Source organism: Xylocopa sonorina, chromosome 12, assembly GCF_050948175.1.
Source record: "Xylocopa sonorina isolate GNS202 chromosome 12, iyXylSono1_principal, whole genome shotgun sequence".
Classification (NCBI taxonomy): Eukaryota; Metazoa; Arthropoda; class Insecta; order Hymenoptera; family Apidae; genus Xylocopa; species Xylocopa sonorina.
The window spans coordinates 9934814-9951833 of record NC_135204.1 but is presented as its reverse complement, the minus strand read 5'-3'; the positions used below and the strand labels follow the sequence as shown (position 1 = coordinate 9951833).

General features: G+C 51.6%; 1 protein-coding gene across 1 annotated transcript in view; it reads left to right on the top strand.

Moving 5' to 3' along the window:
- The first annotated feature begins 233 nt into the window (after positions 1–233).
- The window catches only part of LOC143429939 (uncharacterized), a 69475-nt gene continuing 52688 nt past the window's right edge, over positions 234–17020 (top strand). The window contains exon 1 of the mRNA XM_076905806.1: positions 234–632. Coding sequence (XP_076761921.1) covers positions 578–632 — 55 coding nt within the window. The 5' untranslated portion in view covers positions 234–577. The remainder of the gene's footprint in view (positions 633–17020) is intronic.

Sequence of the window (17020 nt, the reverse complement as noted above, 5' to 3'; positions counted from 1 at the left end):
ATCATCTCAGGAATTCGACGAATCTTCCGACTGGAAAGAGCAAGGGTGTCGGGGGGATAGCTGGCTTGGCAGGCAGCGTTCAGCTTTTGTGGGAACGGCGAACAATTGATGCGTCGGAAGTCCTCGGTGGCCTCCGCGTGGTTCGACCGCGCGTAGAACCGGAAGGAAGGCGGAGCGGGGCATCCAGCGGGTGGCGAACTGCGGCGAACACCTAGGCGGCGGGCAGAGAGGATCGACGCGGACCGCGTGTGCGATGAAAATACGCGCGCGGAGGCGCGCGCGAACGTTTGGCCTCCGGCGAGAGTAGACGATGCTTGACGCTCTGGCGTCGAGTGTTCCTGCACGGCACGGCGCCGTGGTTAACGTACGACTGGCTCGTTAAATCGATCCGAATCCGGCCGTACACCAACGGGCGGGTTACCGCGCTGCGACTCTAACCGTGTGCCCAATCATGCCGATCGAACTGATCGATCGTTATTAGAACGGAGACAGCGATATGGCTGGTCGCGCTATCCGGGGGACGATTGATCTTGGTGTTCGCGCGTGCTAGTGACTCGTCCAGTGTCAAAGTGGAATTATGCTGGTGTGCGTCGCCGTTCCGTTCCAGCGGTCTTCGCTGTCTACGTCTATCGGTAAGTGGCCTTTTTCGAACGGAACGTTCGATATATTCGGTTAGTCGCTCTGGTTTCGATCTTTCGAACAGTTTTATCGGTGTACAAGTGGACTGTATCAAGGGTTACTGGGACAGCTTATCTCCGTTAAATGAGTCAGAACTCGTAAGGGGAAAAAATTGGAGTTACAAGTGGAGCCACGTCGCGTTTCGACCAGGCTACGTACGATTCGGAGTCGATCCGAAAGAACGTCGAGTATCGAGAGATCAGAAGGCCGCGACTATGGTCGAACGATTCCTCCTCCGCTCCCTCGTCGCATTTTGCTTTGACGCAGCTGAATTCGCTTAATACGGTACAAGGTCTGGCTGCGAAACGGTAGTCGGCTAAAAATTTTCAATCAACGGATCGCTATGAATCGCCTATCCATTTGTCGGATAAGTTATTTTTTCCCGGTTTGCGAATCTCCGCGCTACTGACAGACGAAGCCAGGCCTGAAACCACGCTGAGCTAGCGCGCGCTTTTTCGCCAGCCGTGTTTTTTCGGAAGCAATCAACCCTCGATTCGATGGAAATCGGTGAATTTTTCGCGAAACGATGGAAAATCGGTTTCGGACGCGAGAGGCGGATGCGCGCGTGAACGAAAACGTAGCCACGTTAAGTGTTAAATGCTCGTAGCAGCGGACAAAGGAGCGGGCACAATCGGGAGGATCTCAAAGGAGAGTTCCGTGCCAGCGTCCCTCGATATTCAGTCGAGGGTGCAACGCGAGGATGCGTCAAAGTGTCGGAGCTTGTTTTACATTTTACTGGTTCGTGGATCGCGCGAACAGTTAAATCGTTCGATGCAACACGTAATCACACTTCGCACTGGCGGCGAACGCTATTTGTCTCCAAACTTTTTCGCCCCCTGTTTCGCGACAGGCGTTAAGAAACAGCGCCAACTTCTTTCCACTCGTCGAACAAGTACGAGCGTACCATCCACTTAGAGAGGATAGAAGAGAAATGAAAATGTGACGCGTTAAAAAATACGCCAAGCGCACTGTGCGACGCAACATCGATAACGCGTAAGAAGGATTATAAATTTGCAAAACGGATGAACCGATCGTTGAGAATCCTGTAGGCAATTAATCGTCACGGATTACATCGTTAAATGATACCGTTCGGGGGCGAACGATCGTCAGCGCGAAAATTGGCCAGCTCGAACTCCGCGGACGGGGCGCGCAAAAAGCGGCGCACCGTTTATTTTCCCCTCAGCCTGGCCGCGTTGATCGCGGCGACGCGATAAAGCACGTTCTAGTTCACCGCTAGAGATTTCGCGGTGGAAACGAAATACATAATTAAATTTTTTTCCCTTTACGACGTCGAAATTTTACGAGGACCGCGCGGAACGACTCGTAAATAGGGGAAGTTTCGCCGTTGAGCCGAGCCACGGTTCAAGTCCGTCGGCGCTAATATACTTAGCGAAAACAATTAGGAAATTACTGTGTCGTTGAGCGTTTCGAGCCGCCTGCGAATATCGCGCGCCTCGTCGAATGCCCCTTTCTCTTAATTGGACAAATAGACGCCGGGTGCGAACAAGTTATGGAGAGCCGCCCCCGTGCTTGAATAAACAATTGGCTTCTGCCAATATTTGGACCCGCCTCCGGCATTTATTTCGTCCCGGTCCGTTGGGACAACTTTCACGCCGAAACGACTCGTAGATCCACGAAAACGTGAGGGGGGGAGAGGAGTAATGAGGGATGAAAAACGACAGGGGGTGAAAAAGGTGTTCCGCGGCTAACCACGGTTCTTGACTCACCGTAATGCCTGGATTAATTACTCCGATTGCCGGTGTAATTTGAATAGTTGCTCGCGGACGTATGAATTGCGGCTCGCGACACGATATTTGCCGGGCACTCGAAAATGCAGCGCACTTTTGGTACGCGGCCAAAGGTACGTCGCTGGTACGCAAGACGTCCGCCTTCCTCGATGCGCCCCGGCATAATTTATCTACGGACGTCGAAGATTTATGTACGCCGCTCCATGCATTACGAAATTTCAGTTTACATTCTGCACTTCCGTGTTATTTTATCCGAGTGCAGCGCGAACCACCCGCCCGCCGTGTATTAATATTGACACAACGGGACTGGACATCCATCTTTCATTCAGAACGAAGATAGAAGAGAGCAAAAGTTGCGCGCGTCCATTGCGTCTGTATTGTTTTACATTTTTCAAAAATATGCATCGATTTTAGCTGGCATACTTTACAGTGCTCGCCAGGAGCTCGAAGGGAATGCCCTCGACTGAGGGGGTCCGGTTTTTTTTTTTTTTTTCTGAACGCCAGCAAAGGATATTTTAATTTTTTCTCGATTCCCACGAAATGCCTTTACAGTCAGGGGAGGAATTGATCAAGGAGATTCCTAAGATATTCCCGATGGCTGGCGCTTGGGCAGCCGCCTTTAATGACATTCTTCGGCATACGAAACGGTTCGAGGGAATTACCGAAGCGAAACGCGTGTCAGCCGACTGATCTACCCGAGGGAACAACGGCCAACGCGATGGTAATTGCGAGAGATCGTTGTAAACGGTGCTCCAAGGGTTTCTCCGTGCATTCCTCCGCGACCGCAAGCATTACGGGTCCCGCCGGAATCTGAGCTTGCCAGGGCGCCGGTGAAATTTACGCGCGTATTGCCCTTTCACCGAGCGTTTCCGCCAGCGCTGACAATTTACCGCGCGTACGCAAGTCGTTGCTCCGTTTTTCCCTCGGAAACGATGGACGTTGCCTCTTGATTTCGATATCTCAGAATCGCGGATCGTGCCGCGTTTAAAGAAGACGAGCGCGTCCGTAGAAGGTGTCCGTCGAACGGGGGAAATTAATCGCGAGGGCAATTATTCGTCGCGCGCGTGCAAGGAAAAGGAGAACGCGGCACGCGGCAAATAACGTTGGCACAGTTTCGCGCGACGGTAAACAATATCGGAGCGACAGGAATTCCGAACGCTCGACGAGCCATTGTTCGTCGCACTGTATGAAATTAATTACTCAACTCCTAACGAATATAAGTTACGTTTTAACAAAGCGATCTTGACGAGCTCGTTAGAGTGTCGCGCGCAGTTTGAAATTAACGACCGTCCCCTGATTGCCTATAGCGCGACCGTTCATTGTTCAATTATTAACAATCCGCGTATTGTTCGCGGAGCGTTTAGCCCCGGTGTGCGAGCATCAACGGGCACTCGAGAGAGCGCCGGTGAGATTCTCTTTTCTTGCCGTATCCGACCCACTCCAGCCGGATCCTCGCGCCCTCCTTCAAACGGAAACCCTCCGCTCTCCAGCTCCCTCGAAACAGAGTCGAATTTTCGAGTGGACCGCGAATCGCGGAACCTGAATCACTCTCGAGCCGTGGAAACGATCAATCGACTCCCAACGGTGTTCCTCTACGGGCACGAACGTTAAAGCTGATCGATCTCTCTGTGAATCCACCAGACACTAAATCACCCCCTAAAGTTTACCATTATTATACACACAATTGCGAACGCGATGCAACAGAGAGGCATTCATCGTAGCCATTCATCCTTACGGTAGATTAGAGAAAATATTCTGAAACGGGGGTCGAACGATTACCCTATCGCGCGTGAAAGACGTACGCGCGATCCGTCCCAGGAGACACCCATCCGTCCGTATTGACACGGGAACACGAGGGGTGGTGGCTGCGCTTGACACCTGCGGGGCAAATTAATTCGCGACAGCTGTCTCGGTCGTCGGAGACCGATTAAGTGGTGGGCGGAGTTGAGCGGTCCTGTAACAAATTAGCTCCGCTCTGACCGCTGTTCGTGTAAATCCCGATCGCTGCTTATCGAAGCCGAGCTTCAACAGCGGCCAGATAACCTGACCGCTCTCCCGTCGATAAGCGCGCGGCACTCGTCGCGGCTTCATTATCACGCGACAATGGGGTCAGATCGCCGCGATTCCTACCCCGGAACAACTCTACGATTCATCCACGCGCACTCGATAAACCGGCTACCGATTTTTATAATCGCTCTCGTCCGTATCGCGCACCGCATTATCCGCCCGATAATACCGCCGATGGGATGCTGGCGACCGATCTGGTTATCGAGACGTAATTCTTTTCCTGCGTTTCGAACGACTCTAATAGAAATGATTTAATAACGCGCGCCGATAACCCATAAGCGTTGCTGCTTATCGTGGCCTGTGCTCGATTCGTAACGATCGACGTAGTTCGGGACTTGAAACGTTCGATTCGATATTGAAAAGGGACGAGTAACGACTGGGATCGATTGGAAATCATCAACGTTGCTTGAATTAACGTGAAATATGTTGATAGCGGATCGCCGACGAAACGACTTGTCGCACGTTTGTCAAGCTCGCATTCAGTGTTTGATCCATGCTTCGCGTGGTGATCGCGCAAACATTGACGTATCACGAGTACTGGCCAAACGAGTCGTTCCTGCGTGAGCGAGGCAATTTCTAACGCGGCTGTGTACATTTTACGCGAGCACATAAAATTCGGTGCCGATTTCAGGTTTGCGAAATCGCGGAAATCGAGTAGCGATGCGGGAGGTTCTATTAGCAGAAAGATTATCGGGCAAAAAGAAAATAATAACAGCCAGAACGATGGGAACGCGTTCGCTGGACACGTTGTCGGATTATTTCTGGCAAACCCGCGCCGATGCACCGGCCCGTTGGGATTGAAAACCAATACACGTGAAACAATAATCAGGTCATTACGACGAGCCGCAACGATCGAGAGTGTTTCGCGTGTCACTGGTTTTCATTCCGCTGGTTTTTCCTTCTGCATATCTCGCGAACTGATTCAAGGTGGACGAAATTTGATCGTGAAAATCGGGAGAAATCGGAAAAATCGACGCGATAGTCCGACAGACTGCAGGCGAACAGGATGAAACGATGACTCTTCGTGCAGCAGGTTCTTGTGCTAGGCGTATTTCGAGGCAAGCACTGTGTCATATTTTCAAATTTCCCTTAATGAATCCGGGTATAAGTTCGCTCATACATCTCGAGTTCCTTTTCGTTGTTCTAACCGGTTTAATGTTACTTTACAAGTAGTTCCCGTATTTCGAAGCAGCGATGGGAATAACCCTGCCACGGGCACGAACAAAACGTGCCAGGATAGACCAGGTTCGCGTTGGCTGGAATATATCGAAGCAAGTAGACCGTTCCCAACGTTATATATTCGCGCTCGTCTTCGCTAGTACATTTCCCTAGAAATTCGCTGACCCAGCGAACGAAATAATCTCCGGAACACGGTCATACATTCGTCCTCGCGAGAACGCCGTGCCGGCTAATTAATTAGAAGCGTAAAACACGGGGTTACTTCGAGGCAATTGGCTACCCTGCCGGCGCAGCGATACGCGAGTTACGCTCGACGCAACATCGGGCATTAATTTTGCGGAAAACGCGCGGAACACGGGAGCGTGGAAAGGGAAACAAGTTCTTTCTCCGGGCTATCCACGGTTGAAGATGCATAAAATGATATTTCGAAATTAGAGTCACGATGGAACGGCTTTCTTTTACTTTTTACGGTACCTAAGTAATTGTATCCTCCGCTTTATCTCGACCCTCGCTGGCTCGTCTAGCGCGCGAGAGCCCGCCACCCCCTTCATCCCCCGTTCACGTTTCTTCTCCGTGCCCTGGGCGGAGAGCTGCAAAACATCCTGATAAAACGCCACTCGTGAAGTTAACCGTGGAACCGGTGTCGCGGAAATTTTCTGGAACGCCGCGTCCCGACGCTCGCGTTTCATCGTCTATTGGTCTCTCATCAACAACGCCGACGCGCTCGTCAAACGGCTTCGAGCCTCGCAGTCCTTTCATTCACTGTTCCTCATGTTTTTATTCGATACGTTCCTCCTCCCCGTTCGCTAGCTTTTTTTTTCGTCGACGGAACAAAGAACGACGCTGTGCACCCTCCGGTTACATCGGTCCGGCTGGAAGGAGATTTTCGAACGAGGTCAGGTTGTTGTCACGCGTCAGAACAGGCTGCGCGTTTATTTTGCTCGCCTGGAAAACTTCGAATGGGATGCATCGAGGAGCCTGCGGATGAGAAAAGTAATTAATCGTATCGACATTGTAATAACCTGCGATCTCCGTTCCTCCAACCACCCAGACGGGGCGCGAGCCAATAAAGGACGATTTTCACCGTATCCACGAGGACGTTACGATAGGTGACGATCGTGATCGAATCGATAATCGCGTTCCATCGGGGGATCTTTTAACCGCGTGCCATACTGCGCGATAGAGGAACAGAGACGAGAGATCGGTCTAGCAACGAGAACTCCATCAATCCGTTTCGCGGTTTGATGGAGTACCGACGGAGACCTGTCAGCGAGGACTAGCATAATATCTCGCGTGTGATAATCGAGTCTCGAATTCGGGAGAACGGTGATCGAGGATTACAGATGATCGGGTCTCCGAATTAGAGGGCCTGGGGGCTCGCAGGGTTCAGCCAGTAAACAGTTCTCTATCCCTCCGTCTCATATATATCCGCAGGGAACGATCCCCGTCGTGTCCCAGCGCGTATGCTGTCTCTTAACGCGTTGATGGACGGCCTGTTGAAGGAGATACAGTGTACCACGCGTACAGAACCGCCTGTCGAGCCGGGAGCGTCTTTTAGAATCGGACCATCACGGATCCGGGACGTGATTTCAGCGCGAGTCGTCTGAAACCGGGGTTGATGCATGGATTCGTTGAAATATATCGATCAAGCATCGCGGAGACGTGTATCGCGAGATCGTTTCCAGTTGGATGTACGCAGTAACGATGAACGTGCCAGCGAGAAAGGGGGACAGAGGCGTGGCTGGTCTCGAATGGCGCTCTCTACCCAAGCCCTCGTCCCGTATCCCTCTGTCCCGTATTGTATCGAAACGTTTCGCGTCGCACTTCGAATTCAGGGATTCGAATGAAAATAGGCACGATCGGTCCTCGAAGCATCTGGCCTCGTTTAATCTCGTGTTAGCAACCAAGCTCGCGTCACAGGATGAAACAAGGCGCGGACGGGCAAAATAGTCCGAGCAAGTTAAGCAAAGTGCCGTCTATATGCACGCGTCCCTTTGCGAGCGACGAGCTTTTCAGAGAGTCAGCTTCCACCAACCGTCCTGCCCTTCCACCGGGTTACCTCATACGCCGTTTGATTAACACCATGGCGAGTGTGTGGACGTCGCGGTTTCGGCATGCTGCTCGTGACACTACGGGCCTATCATCCATTATTCTGTCCTCTCTTCGCGCCGCCACGAGCCTCGCATTCTCCTCGCCGGCTTAAACTGATTTTCACCCGGCGCGGCTCAACCCTCCATTCCTCTTTCTTCCTTTCAACCCGTGCCGGGGCGTCCCGTTCATAATGGCCGGCACTAATCGAGACAGCGAACTCGTCGTCGCATTAACCGTCAGTTTTCTCCTGCCTCCCCCGCGAATCTCTTCCGTCCCCCTTACCGCCCCGTCCACCGCCGATCTCATTTGCTAAAACGTCGCTACGATTACAAATGCTCGGCCTTTGTTGTCGATTTCACTATGACGACGAAAAATTAATATTTGAACACGCCTCTGTTACACAAACGTAAGAGTAATTTCATAAGTGACGCTCGGTCGTTGTCCAACGCGATGTCGAGCGATTCTACGTTTCATAACGAAACTCGCGGTCTCCCAAAATTCTCTCTAACGACATAGGCATACACTCGTTTCGCAAAGTAGGCTCTCTCGCGATTATTACTGTTCGAGATACTTGGCGGAATTTCGACGTTCCAGCGCCGGTGCGCGGTGCGTGAGGCGAATATTTCTCATTCTCGCACGCGCCACCGCGGATTTTGATGTACGGGTTTTTGTGAAAGGAGCTAGTACGAGAAAATAATTAATTTAGCCGGGCTTCGTCCCGCGGGCGCGAGCCAGGGACAATGCTACCGAATAGCTCTTTCGGATGACTTTACAAGAGGCTCCACTGTGAAATAACGAGCCCGTATCTTTGAATTCTTTCCGTCCTTTGACGGATGGCTCATTTATCCGCGGCGAAAGAACTTAACCGAGCCCAACGATGTTATCATAAATCCGCTCATTCACCGTTTCCCGGGAAGCCCATCGCGCGGAAACTGAAAGCCTGCGCGGTACGTGCACGCGTGAAACTTTAATTAAGACCGAAAGAAAAACGAGATTCTAATAATCTTCCCGGAAGTTATTATAACCAGCCGCTACAAATGACGAAGCTGCTCGCACTCAGCGTTCGCCATCGCCTCCGCGTTTCCTCTTTAACGGCCGTTCGAATAATAGCAGCATCGCACCGTCTGACTGGAGCGGTCTAAATCTCCTTACGCGTCGAATACGTGCTCTGCCGCTTAACTTTGCCGCATCTTCGCGTTTAACCCTTTGCGCTCGAATGGCGACTCTTACTCGCCGCGATGTTTCGCGTGGCAAACTCGAGCGGCTGTATTTACGCTGAATTTCGTTATCTCCAGTTGATAGACGCGAAGTATTGGTTCGTGAATAAGCCCCTTGGGCTGTTTATGTCTTCGGTTGGAAAGTGACATTGTGACGTAAAATTCCCCTACGACTGTAGTCCTGAATACGATGTGTCTATCGTTAGTACAATTTCGACGGTCGTAGCGAGCACACGTATCGCGAAATTTTCCACCACTCGTTTTTCATTTCGAGCAAGTTTAAACAGTAATGACGTATCGGGTGTGAGAAATAGAAAAATTAGTGTAATAGACAGTGAATCCGGAAGTAGCAGCGATGACCCACAAGATCCTGGCAACTCGGAATGTTCTGGTAAGTGTTTTATATAAATATGAAGCGGCGTTGCTTTGGTTGCTGTAAAGATGGAGGAAGAAAGGAGGAAGGAAAAGAGAGGGGAAGAACGATTCGTCCTGGGCCTGCTAGTGCCTTAGACGCTGGGATATTAGGACAGGTCAGAACATCTATATATTGGAAAGGGTGGGTCATCGAGTACTTTCAAGAAAGTGTATGTTATATAAAAATTAACATACGAAAGTGTTACAAAATTTTGCAATACACTTAATTCCAAATTGCCAGGATCTTGTGGGTCATCGCTGCTACTTGCAGATTCACTGTCTGTTACTTCAATTTTTCTATTTCTCACACCTGATACTACGTCACTATCATTATCACTGTTTACACTGATGCACTACCACCAATTTCATCGTGGATAGATAAGTTTCTGATCAATTCAAACTCAAACTCGCGTTAAAACTTTAAAATTTGGCTATACGTGTGTTCACAACGATCGTCGAAACTGTACTAACGCTGGACACGTCGTATTCAGGACTACAGTCGTCGAAAAAATGACGTCAGAATGTCACTTTTCGATCAAAGACACAAACAGCGTAAGGGACCTATTCTCGAACCAATACTTCGCATCTACCAACTTGGAGATAACGAAAATCGGTATAAACAGAGTCTGTCGCCTCTCGTGTTGCCATCACATGAAACATCGTGACGTGCGAGAGTCGTCGTTCGAGCGCAAGAGGTTAATTCGTTCGAGGTGAGGTCCTCGGATACATTTTTCACTGCCACATCCCTGCGGACGTTTTACTCGGCGAAAGTTGTGGGGCGTGGCCGCGAAAACAGAATGCGTTTAGACGTTTCCACCGATCGTACAGTTCCAGACACCGTGAAATCCGTCTTTTGTGCCAGTCCCCGTTTTTCATTATCCTTAACCCCTCGTCAGTTTCTTCGTCTTCCGACCTTTGCTCTTCCCCTCCGTCGCCCTCCAACCCTCGTTTCTCTTTCATCGTCTTCCGCTGGGATTTATATGTACGAAGCTAATGAAGCAAACTCATCGCCAGACGCGAACGAAGAAAAAAGAAACCGACCGGGTGATCTCTCGAAAAATAACGAAGTACCTGCACGGTGCCACGAGAGTGTAAACGCGCGTCTTGGCTGTGGCGGTGGTTTTTTCTGATTTTGATGAATCGCACTTTTACTCGCGACGCTTTTTCAACCTTCCTACCCCTCGTTTTTTCCTACCATCCGGCGGTAAACGTTTCTCCTCGCTTGTTTCACAATATTTACCCGTCTGCAGTTATAGCAAATGTCTATGATGACAATGGCGGATATTCAGACTTTTTATGCAAACTCATACGCGCATCCGTGCGCGTAGAAGGGAGTGATTTAGCATTTCGTCGGACTGATTCTTCTCTGAGAGCGGGAATCGAAATCGAACCCATATTGCAACGGTAGGAAAATTGTCGCTTTAATTACTGTCAAACAACAGACCTGCATGGAACAGATTTCAAACAATTTCCAACGTGACACGATGCTGATCTCGCTTTAACTAATTGTCTCGAATAACGTGTGTTATTTACGAAACCATTGAATCGGCGGTTGTATCGCGCGCAAAAAAAAGAAACGTCCGCTGCGCAAAATAAAGGCAGGAATTACCTTATAATACGCGTTACAATTTAACATCTGTCATTCGTTACATCAGCCCGAACCAAATAATTTCACGATAGCCAAAAACCATGACCCACGTCTCGTCGATATTAAATTCGATACACACGAAACGTCGTGACTCGCGTTAGCCCACGATACCCGGTCCCGTCGTTTGCAATGGCGCATCGCGGGCCACGCAACCATGCGACCTGGCCACCATCGGCCACCTTTGATCCAGCTGGAACGTGCTAACGGATCCACCAACGGCCAGAGCGAGCCGGGTAGCTCGCGCGCGCTGGAAAAGAGAAGGAAAGGACTCGCACGTACGTGCATGCATACCTGTGTAGTTCGCGAGGGAACAGCTGTTCCCGTGCGATACGTTTGCACGCGTCACGTCGCCTCCCCGCCCGCTATCTATCGGATATTCTTTCGTTGTCACGAATTTTCACCTGCCGTTATCGGTCCTCCGTGTCAACCCCTTTCAGCCGCGACGCGTGGCCCTCCATCGATGCGAGCACGGGCACGAAATATCGGATCCGGGACACGATGGAAATTTCTCATTCGATTGGACGGTGGTCGAGTTTGGACTTCGAAAAAAAAAAAAAAAAAATTAAAAAAACCGGTGATGATGAGGGTCGAAAAGAGAGAGAGAGAGAGAGAGACGAGAAAGATAGCGAGGAAGAGTTGTGGAGTAGGTTTGTGTTTTCGCTGATACGACGGTATCGCGCAAATTACCTCCCGAATCGTAAATAGAGGAACGCGAACAATGAAAAAGGGGCCATCACGAGGCAGAGAGGCAGGGGGAGAGTGGAATATCAATAACGGGTGAAAAATAGACACGCTGGTTTCGACCCTTGGTCCGGATAGGTATAAAAAGCAAACGGGACACGTCGCTGGCACGGTTACACCGCGGCGAACTTACACAAACCGCTGTTCAGAATCGAATGTACACGCGCGCGTTCCCACATTACCCGCGGAAGACCGCCAAGCGGTAATGACCAACGCATTACAAAGGCTAATATTATAACGAAGGTTATATCCTGCGGGAATCCGCTTTTACGGATAACTTTGCTCGCAGCACGGCTGTGTAACAGTTCAGTCTTCAAAGAACGCCGATGGACGACCGCGCAAATTGCTGCAAGACAAATCGATAGTGCGTAGCATCGCTACCCTCCTCCTCTTCCGATCGCGACACAACGGAGGGGAAAACTCGGTTGTTGCGAAACTCCGGGACTTCGAACCGGAGAGCATTTTGCCTGCGAGCGTTGACAAGTTTAATTCGAACTATCTCCGATCGCAGTCGTCTGCATACAGCTCGAATCGCTGCTGCGCGTTATCTTCGTCGACTTTTCCACTTTCCACCCCCTCTCGCAAAGGGGACCTGATCGACGGGGGCTCGAATGGGGGCAGGGTGCGGGCGAAAAACTCGAACCACCGCGGATTAAGATCCCTTCTCGAGCAGCGACAGTCTTCTTGCCGCGTGGCCCTCCTCGAAACGAGGAAAAATGCTAGGAACTTTATCAGCCGCGCACCTCCCTCGTCTTAACACCGGTTTTTCACGGTTCGGCGACGGTGCCGCGTGCATTTCTCACCCGGACGTACGTTCATGCATTTAAATTGGCCGGCGGTGCTTTAATAAATCCACGGAACACGGTGAAACCGGATCCGTATCGGGCGACGTGGAACAAATAGACGCGCAGCCTCCAACGCCGCGCGAAGCGTCGGACGTTCCGCCTGGTGGACGCGATTAAATCGTCCGAGGGGTGAAATTTTTACGAGCCGCGCGCGCGTCCGTCTCGCGGGTGGATGTCGCGCGCGTTTTCGTGTTTCGCAGACTATCGGCCGGCTCGATTAGCCGAAGAAGAAACCCTGGAACGGGGCCAACCGCTGTTCCAGAGGCCGCCAGTTTTGGCTGACCTCGGCTCTGTCCGTCTAGCAAAGATGGATCTCCGTACTCTCGAGACCTTTGCCCGGAGCGAAGTGGCTGTAGCGTCGCGGGCTGCTGCATTTTTCCTCCAACCGAATTCGTTTCTGGACCCACTCGAGCGTAGGGAGGACGATGATGGGAGAGTGCAGCTGAAAACCTTCTTCGACTATACGGAAACCTCTGGACCTCTGGCTGCCACCGTGGAAATACTGTTCTTGGATCTGCTGGAAACGGGTGGATTCAGGTGACGAGTGTTTGACGAGTCTTCCTGGCGGATTTCATCCGTTCAACGCGGGTACAGAGGTTTCGGTTGGTTAACAGCCGGAGATCGGGTGTCTCTGTTAAATTAGTTGACAAGTGGCCGATGTCAGTCGCAGTGGGTGCCTTTTAAATCGGATTAAAATGAAATTCAGCGCGCGCCCGCCCAATCTGGCTGGCTGCAATCGAGGTGCACTCGAGTAATTTATCGCGGAACTGTCCCACCGGTGTTTGTCACCGTTTCACGGGGGATCTTGTCCATCGATGAAATAATGCCGTAAGAAGATCAATTTACGCGCGCGTGTATTCGACGATACGATATCGAATACGGACAAATGATTCCGTTCCGATGAATCGATCTCGTCGCGTGGCAAGTAACCAAACCATTGGAAAGTCGCCCGCGAATTAAGTTCGATTCGAGTGTGTCTTCTTATCGAACCCTCTTCGAATCTCTCGCGCGCGTCCCTTTAATTCTGGCGCCAGCGACAAGCGACGGAGCCAGGGAATCACGCGCGCGGACCCGCGAGCAATTTGGCACGTGGCACCGTACGCGGGCACCGCAACGACGAAATTTTGGTTAACTGCGGCTGCTCGTCGAAAGTAGCGCCGGCGGACAAAACGGCGTAATTAGAGTAGTAATTGGCCCGGTGAAAGGACAGAGAAAGAGAGCAGGGGCGAAGGGCGACGGGGGTGTGCGCGACGCGAGGCTGGGCCGAAACGAAATCAGCCGCGGTACCGGGACAATCATGGTAATTACTCGTGAGCATGTTCATTACAACGTCGCTCTCTGCACCTGGAGAGAAGGAGCGGCTAGATTTCGTGCCGCCTCATTGCGCCTCGCGTCCTATTCGGCCTCGTCCTCGTCCGGCAAAACGAAGATCGTGAATCCACGACGCCATCGTGCCGGACGAGAATACCGCACCTACACTACCGTTCGTGATTATCCGAGCGGATTGAACGATCGATGCATGCGTGTGGGGTGAATCATCGAAGATCGAAATGTCTCCGTTGCTCTCAGCCGTCGGAAAATCTGGAAAAAAAAAACGAAATCGTCCGGATACCACGTCGAGGGGATTTCTCTCGAACAATGCTTTAATAAATCGTCGCGATAAAGAGGAAGAAGGTTCGATGAAGTCTAGGCCGATCGGAGGTATCGATCGTCGATGGTCTATTCGGATGGATTGTTGGTTATAAATAGACCGGCTGCTTTTAGTCCTTTTCTGGTCACCGAATAAATTGACCACAAGGCTGTCCCTGTATTGTACAGGGCCGCGGCACGCTCGTTATCGAACGAACGCCTTTCAAGGGAGGAACTGGGTAATCCCAGATTTTCCATCAATAATGCGTGCGACGGCAGCCGTCGGCACTAAAAAATTGATCCTGAAATCACGTATCGAGGCAGATTGCATGAAAGATTCAGGGATACACGGGGGCTCGCTCCACTTGGAACGATCACAATGCCTCTCGATTTCTTTGGCCGCGCACGCGAGAGGTTGGTAGTGGTGTACGCGAGCTGAAAGAAAGATTTCTGGGGAAGAGGGAGGGTGGACGGAGGGGGGTTGGAACGAAAAGGCGGGCACAAAAGAACGCCTCGATACGCCGTTTCATATCGTTCCATTGATTCGATGTTTCGCGCCTGGCAAGAGGGTCTCGGGACCGACTCGAACCGGTTATCTCCCGGTGAAAAGCCAGTCAACCCTCTCCACTCCCGATCTCCCGCCGCGAAGAAACACACAAAAGGTAATTTTCCGTTAATAATCCAGAAACATTGGCGGCCGTGCCCCTCGGGCGTTCGAACGCTCCGAGTTCCACGGCTATACAAACTTGTCCCGGTGGTAGTAATTTCTCGAGTCAAAATAGAGGTTCGTTCCTGCTCTCTCTCTCTCTCTCTCTCTCTCTCTCATCCCTTTCCACCTTTCGTAGCCAGTTCTCGCTCGCTCCTGCCACGTCCCGCTGTGGAGGTAGCAGGGTTATTAGCTCGCTCCCGCGTTGTAATGTCAGGCCGCTCGACGGGAACAAGGAGATACGTCATAATAGACGATGTTAGTTTTTAATTACACATTAAACATTTGCACAGCCGTGGGGATTCGTGTAGCTCCCACGGACGCTTTCAGCGTTACGATACGCGCCCCCCTGCCCAAACCCCTTTTCCGCCGTGCCGCGCCTTCCGATTCCTCGCAATTTTCTCCCATGTTTACACCCCTTCCGCCCTCGCACGGTTATCGCGTTCCTCGTATTTTTTCCAACTGTCCCGAATTCTCCGCAGGGAAAACCCATCTACCCACCCACCACTGCGCTGCGCGCGGAACGCGACTGCGCCGTCGAAAGCTCGGCTTCGCGTTCAGTGGATTGGGACCTGTGTTTCACAGCGGGAATGCTCTTGGCGGGGTTCCTTCGATTCGGTCGAAAATCGGTCGTTAACGCGTTCCCCTGTCATCGATCTCTCCGCTAGAACGCGCTACCGATAACGTAACAACGGCTGAGAGGAAACGGAGGTGGAAACGCGACGAAGAAACGGCTGAGGTGCGAACCCGTCGACGAAGAAACTTTTATTAGAAAAGTTGGGGACGTTGGCTTGGAATTATACGGGTTATGATTCAACAGCGGCCTCTTAGAAGACACGTCTCCGCCAAGGGGTTAACTACCGACGTTCCCGTTGTCTTATCGCGGTAACTAACGTTGAATTAATCGTCGAGGGAATCTATTAGCATCCATCAGTCTAACCCGAGGAGATATCTCCGTCCAGCCAGCCGCGTTATCGAAACCGCGGATCTAAACGTACGTCGGGTACGAGCGACGGAAGCGGAGGATCATCTCGATTGCTCTGGTGCTCGCGCGCAAGGTCGCGAGCGAGTCGTTCTCATCGGCACCGCGCGGCTAACGAGCAATTGCAGAGAGTCCGTGGCACGGTTCGAGGGCGATTCAATTTTGCGTTACGCGGATCGAGCGGTCCGCGCAACAAGTATTCAACGAGGCGAAATCGATCGAGGCGGACACCCTCTGGTTCCTCCGCGCTCGCGACCGCGTATCGACGTGAAAGCCTCGGATTTGCGGCGCGGTGAGCGAACGGAGAGAGACGAGGGGCATAAATCCGAGCTTAAACGACGCTCGCCGCCATTTATAAAGCGGGTAGCACTGTCGCCTCGAAGTGGCTGCGCGTCGATTAATGGAATTTCTCGGCGACGAGGCTGGCCGTTCGTGCGAATAAATTCACGAAGGGTCGCCGGAGACCTCTCAGAGAAAAGTGGAAGTAACCCCTTTCCCCTGTGTCGCCGTTTCCACCCCTGGCTGATCGTTAATGGGGCCTTGGCGGAAATTGATTCGCCTGGTAACGGTGGGATCCGACGTTTAGATACATACGCGCATCATCCCTCGATCCCTGGACCAGGGCATCCTTGATACAACACGAGCGGAGGCTCGTGCGGCGAATTTACGCCGGACGAAAGTAACCAAATAATTCTGCCCGCGAACCGGCTCGAGTTCCAATGCTTATGAACTCGACGGGGATTCCTTGAGATAGTGGCAACGAACGCGCAGCGATTTCCTGGGTAAACACCCAGTGGATCAAGGAAACTTCTGCTCCGGGATTTGCGGTATAGATGGTAGGCTTAGGGGGAGGCTATTTGTTGGCGGTCTGGATAGGCTCAATTGATTGGGGCAGTTGTCCGCGCGGGAGGCAAATCCCTATCCAATCCACTTTCTACCCCTTATTTGCTCCTGGAAATTTCGAACGCCGCTTGCAGAGATTTAACAGGAGTCCCTGCCGCGTAACCGCCCCTTGAAGAAAAATTTGCGAGATCGCTATTTCATTTGAGATTGCAAATGGGCAATTTCGTCGAGG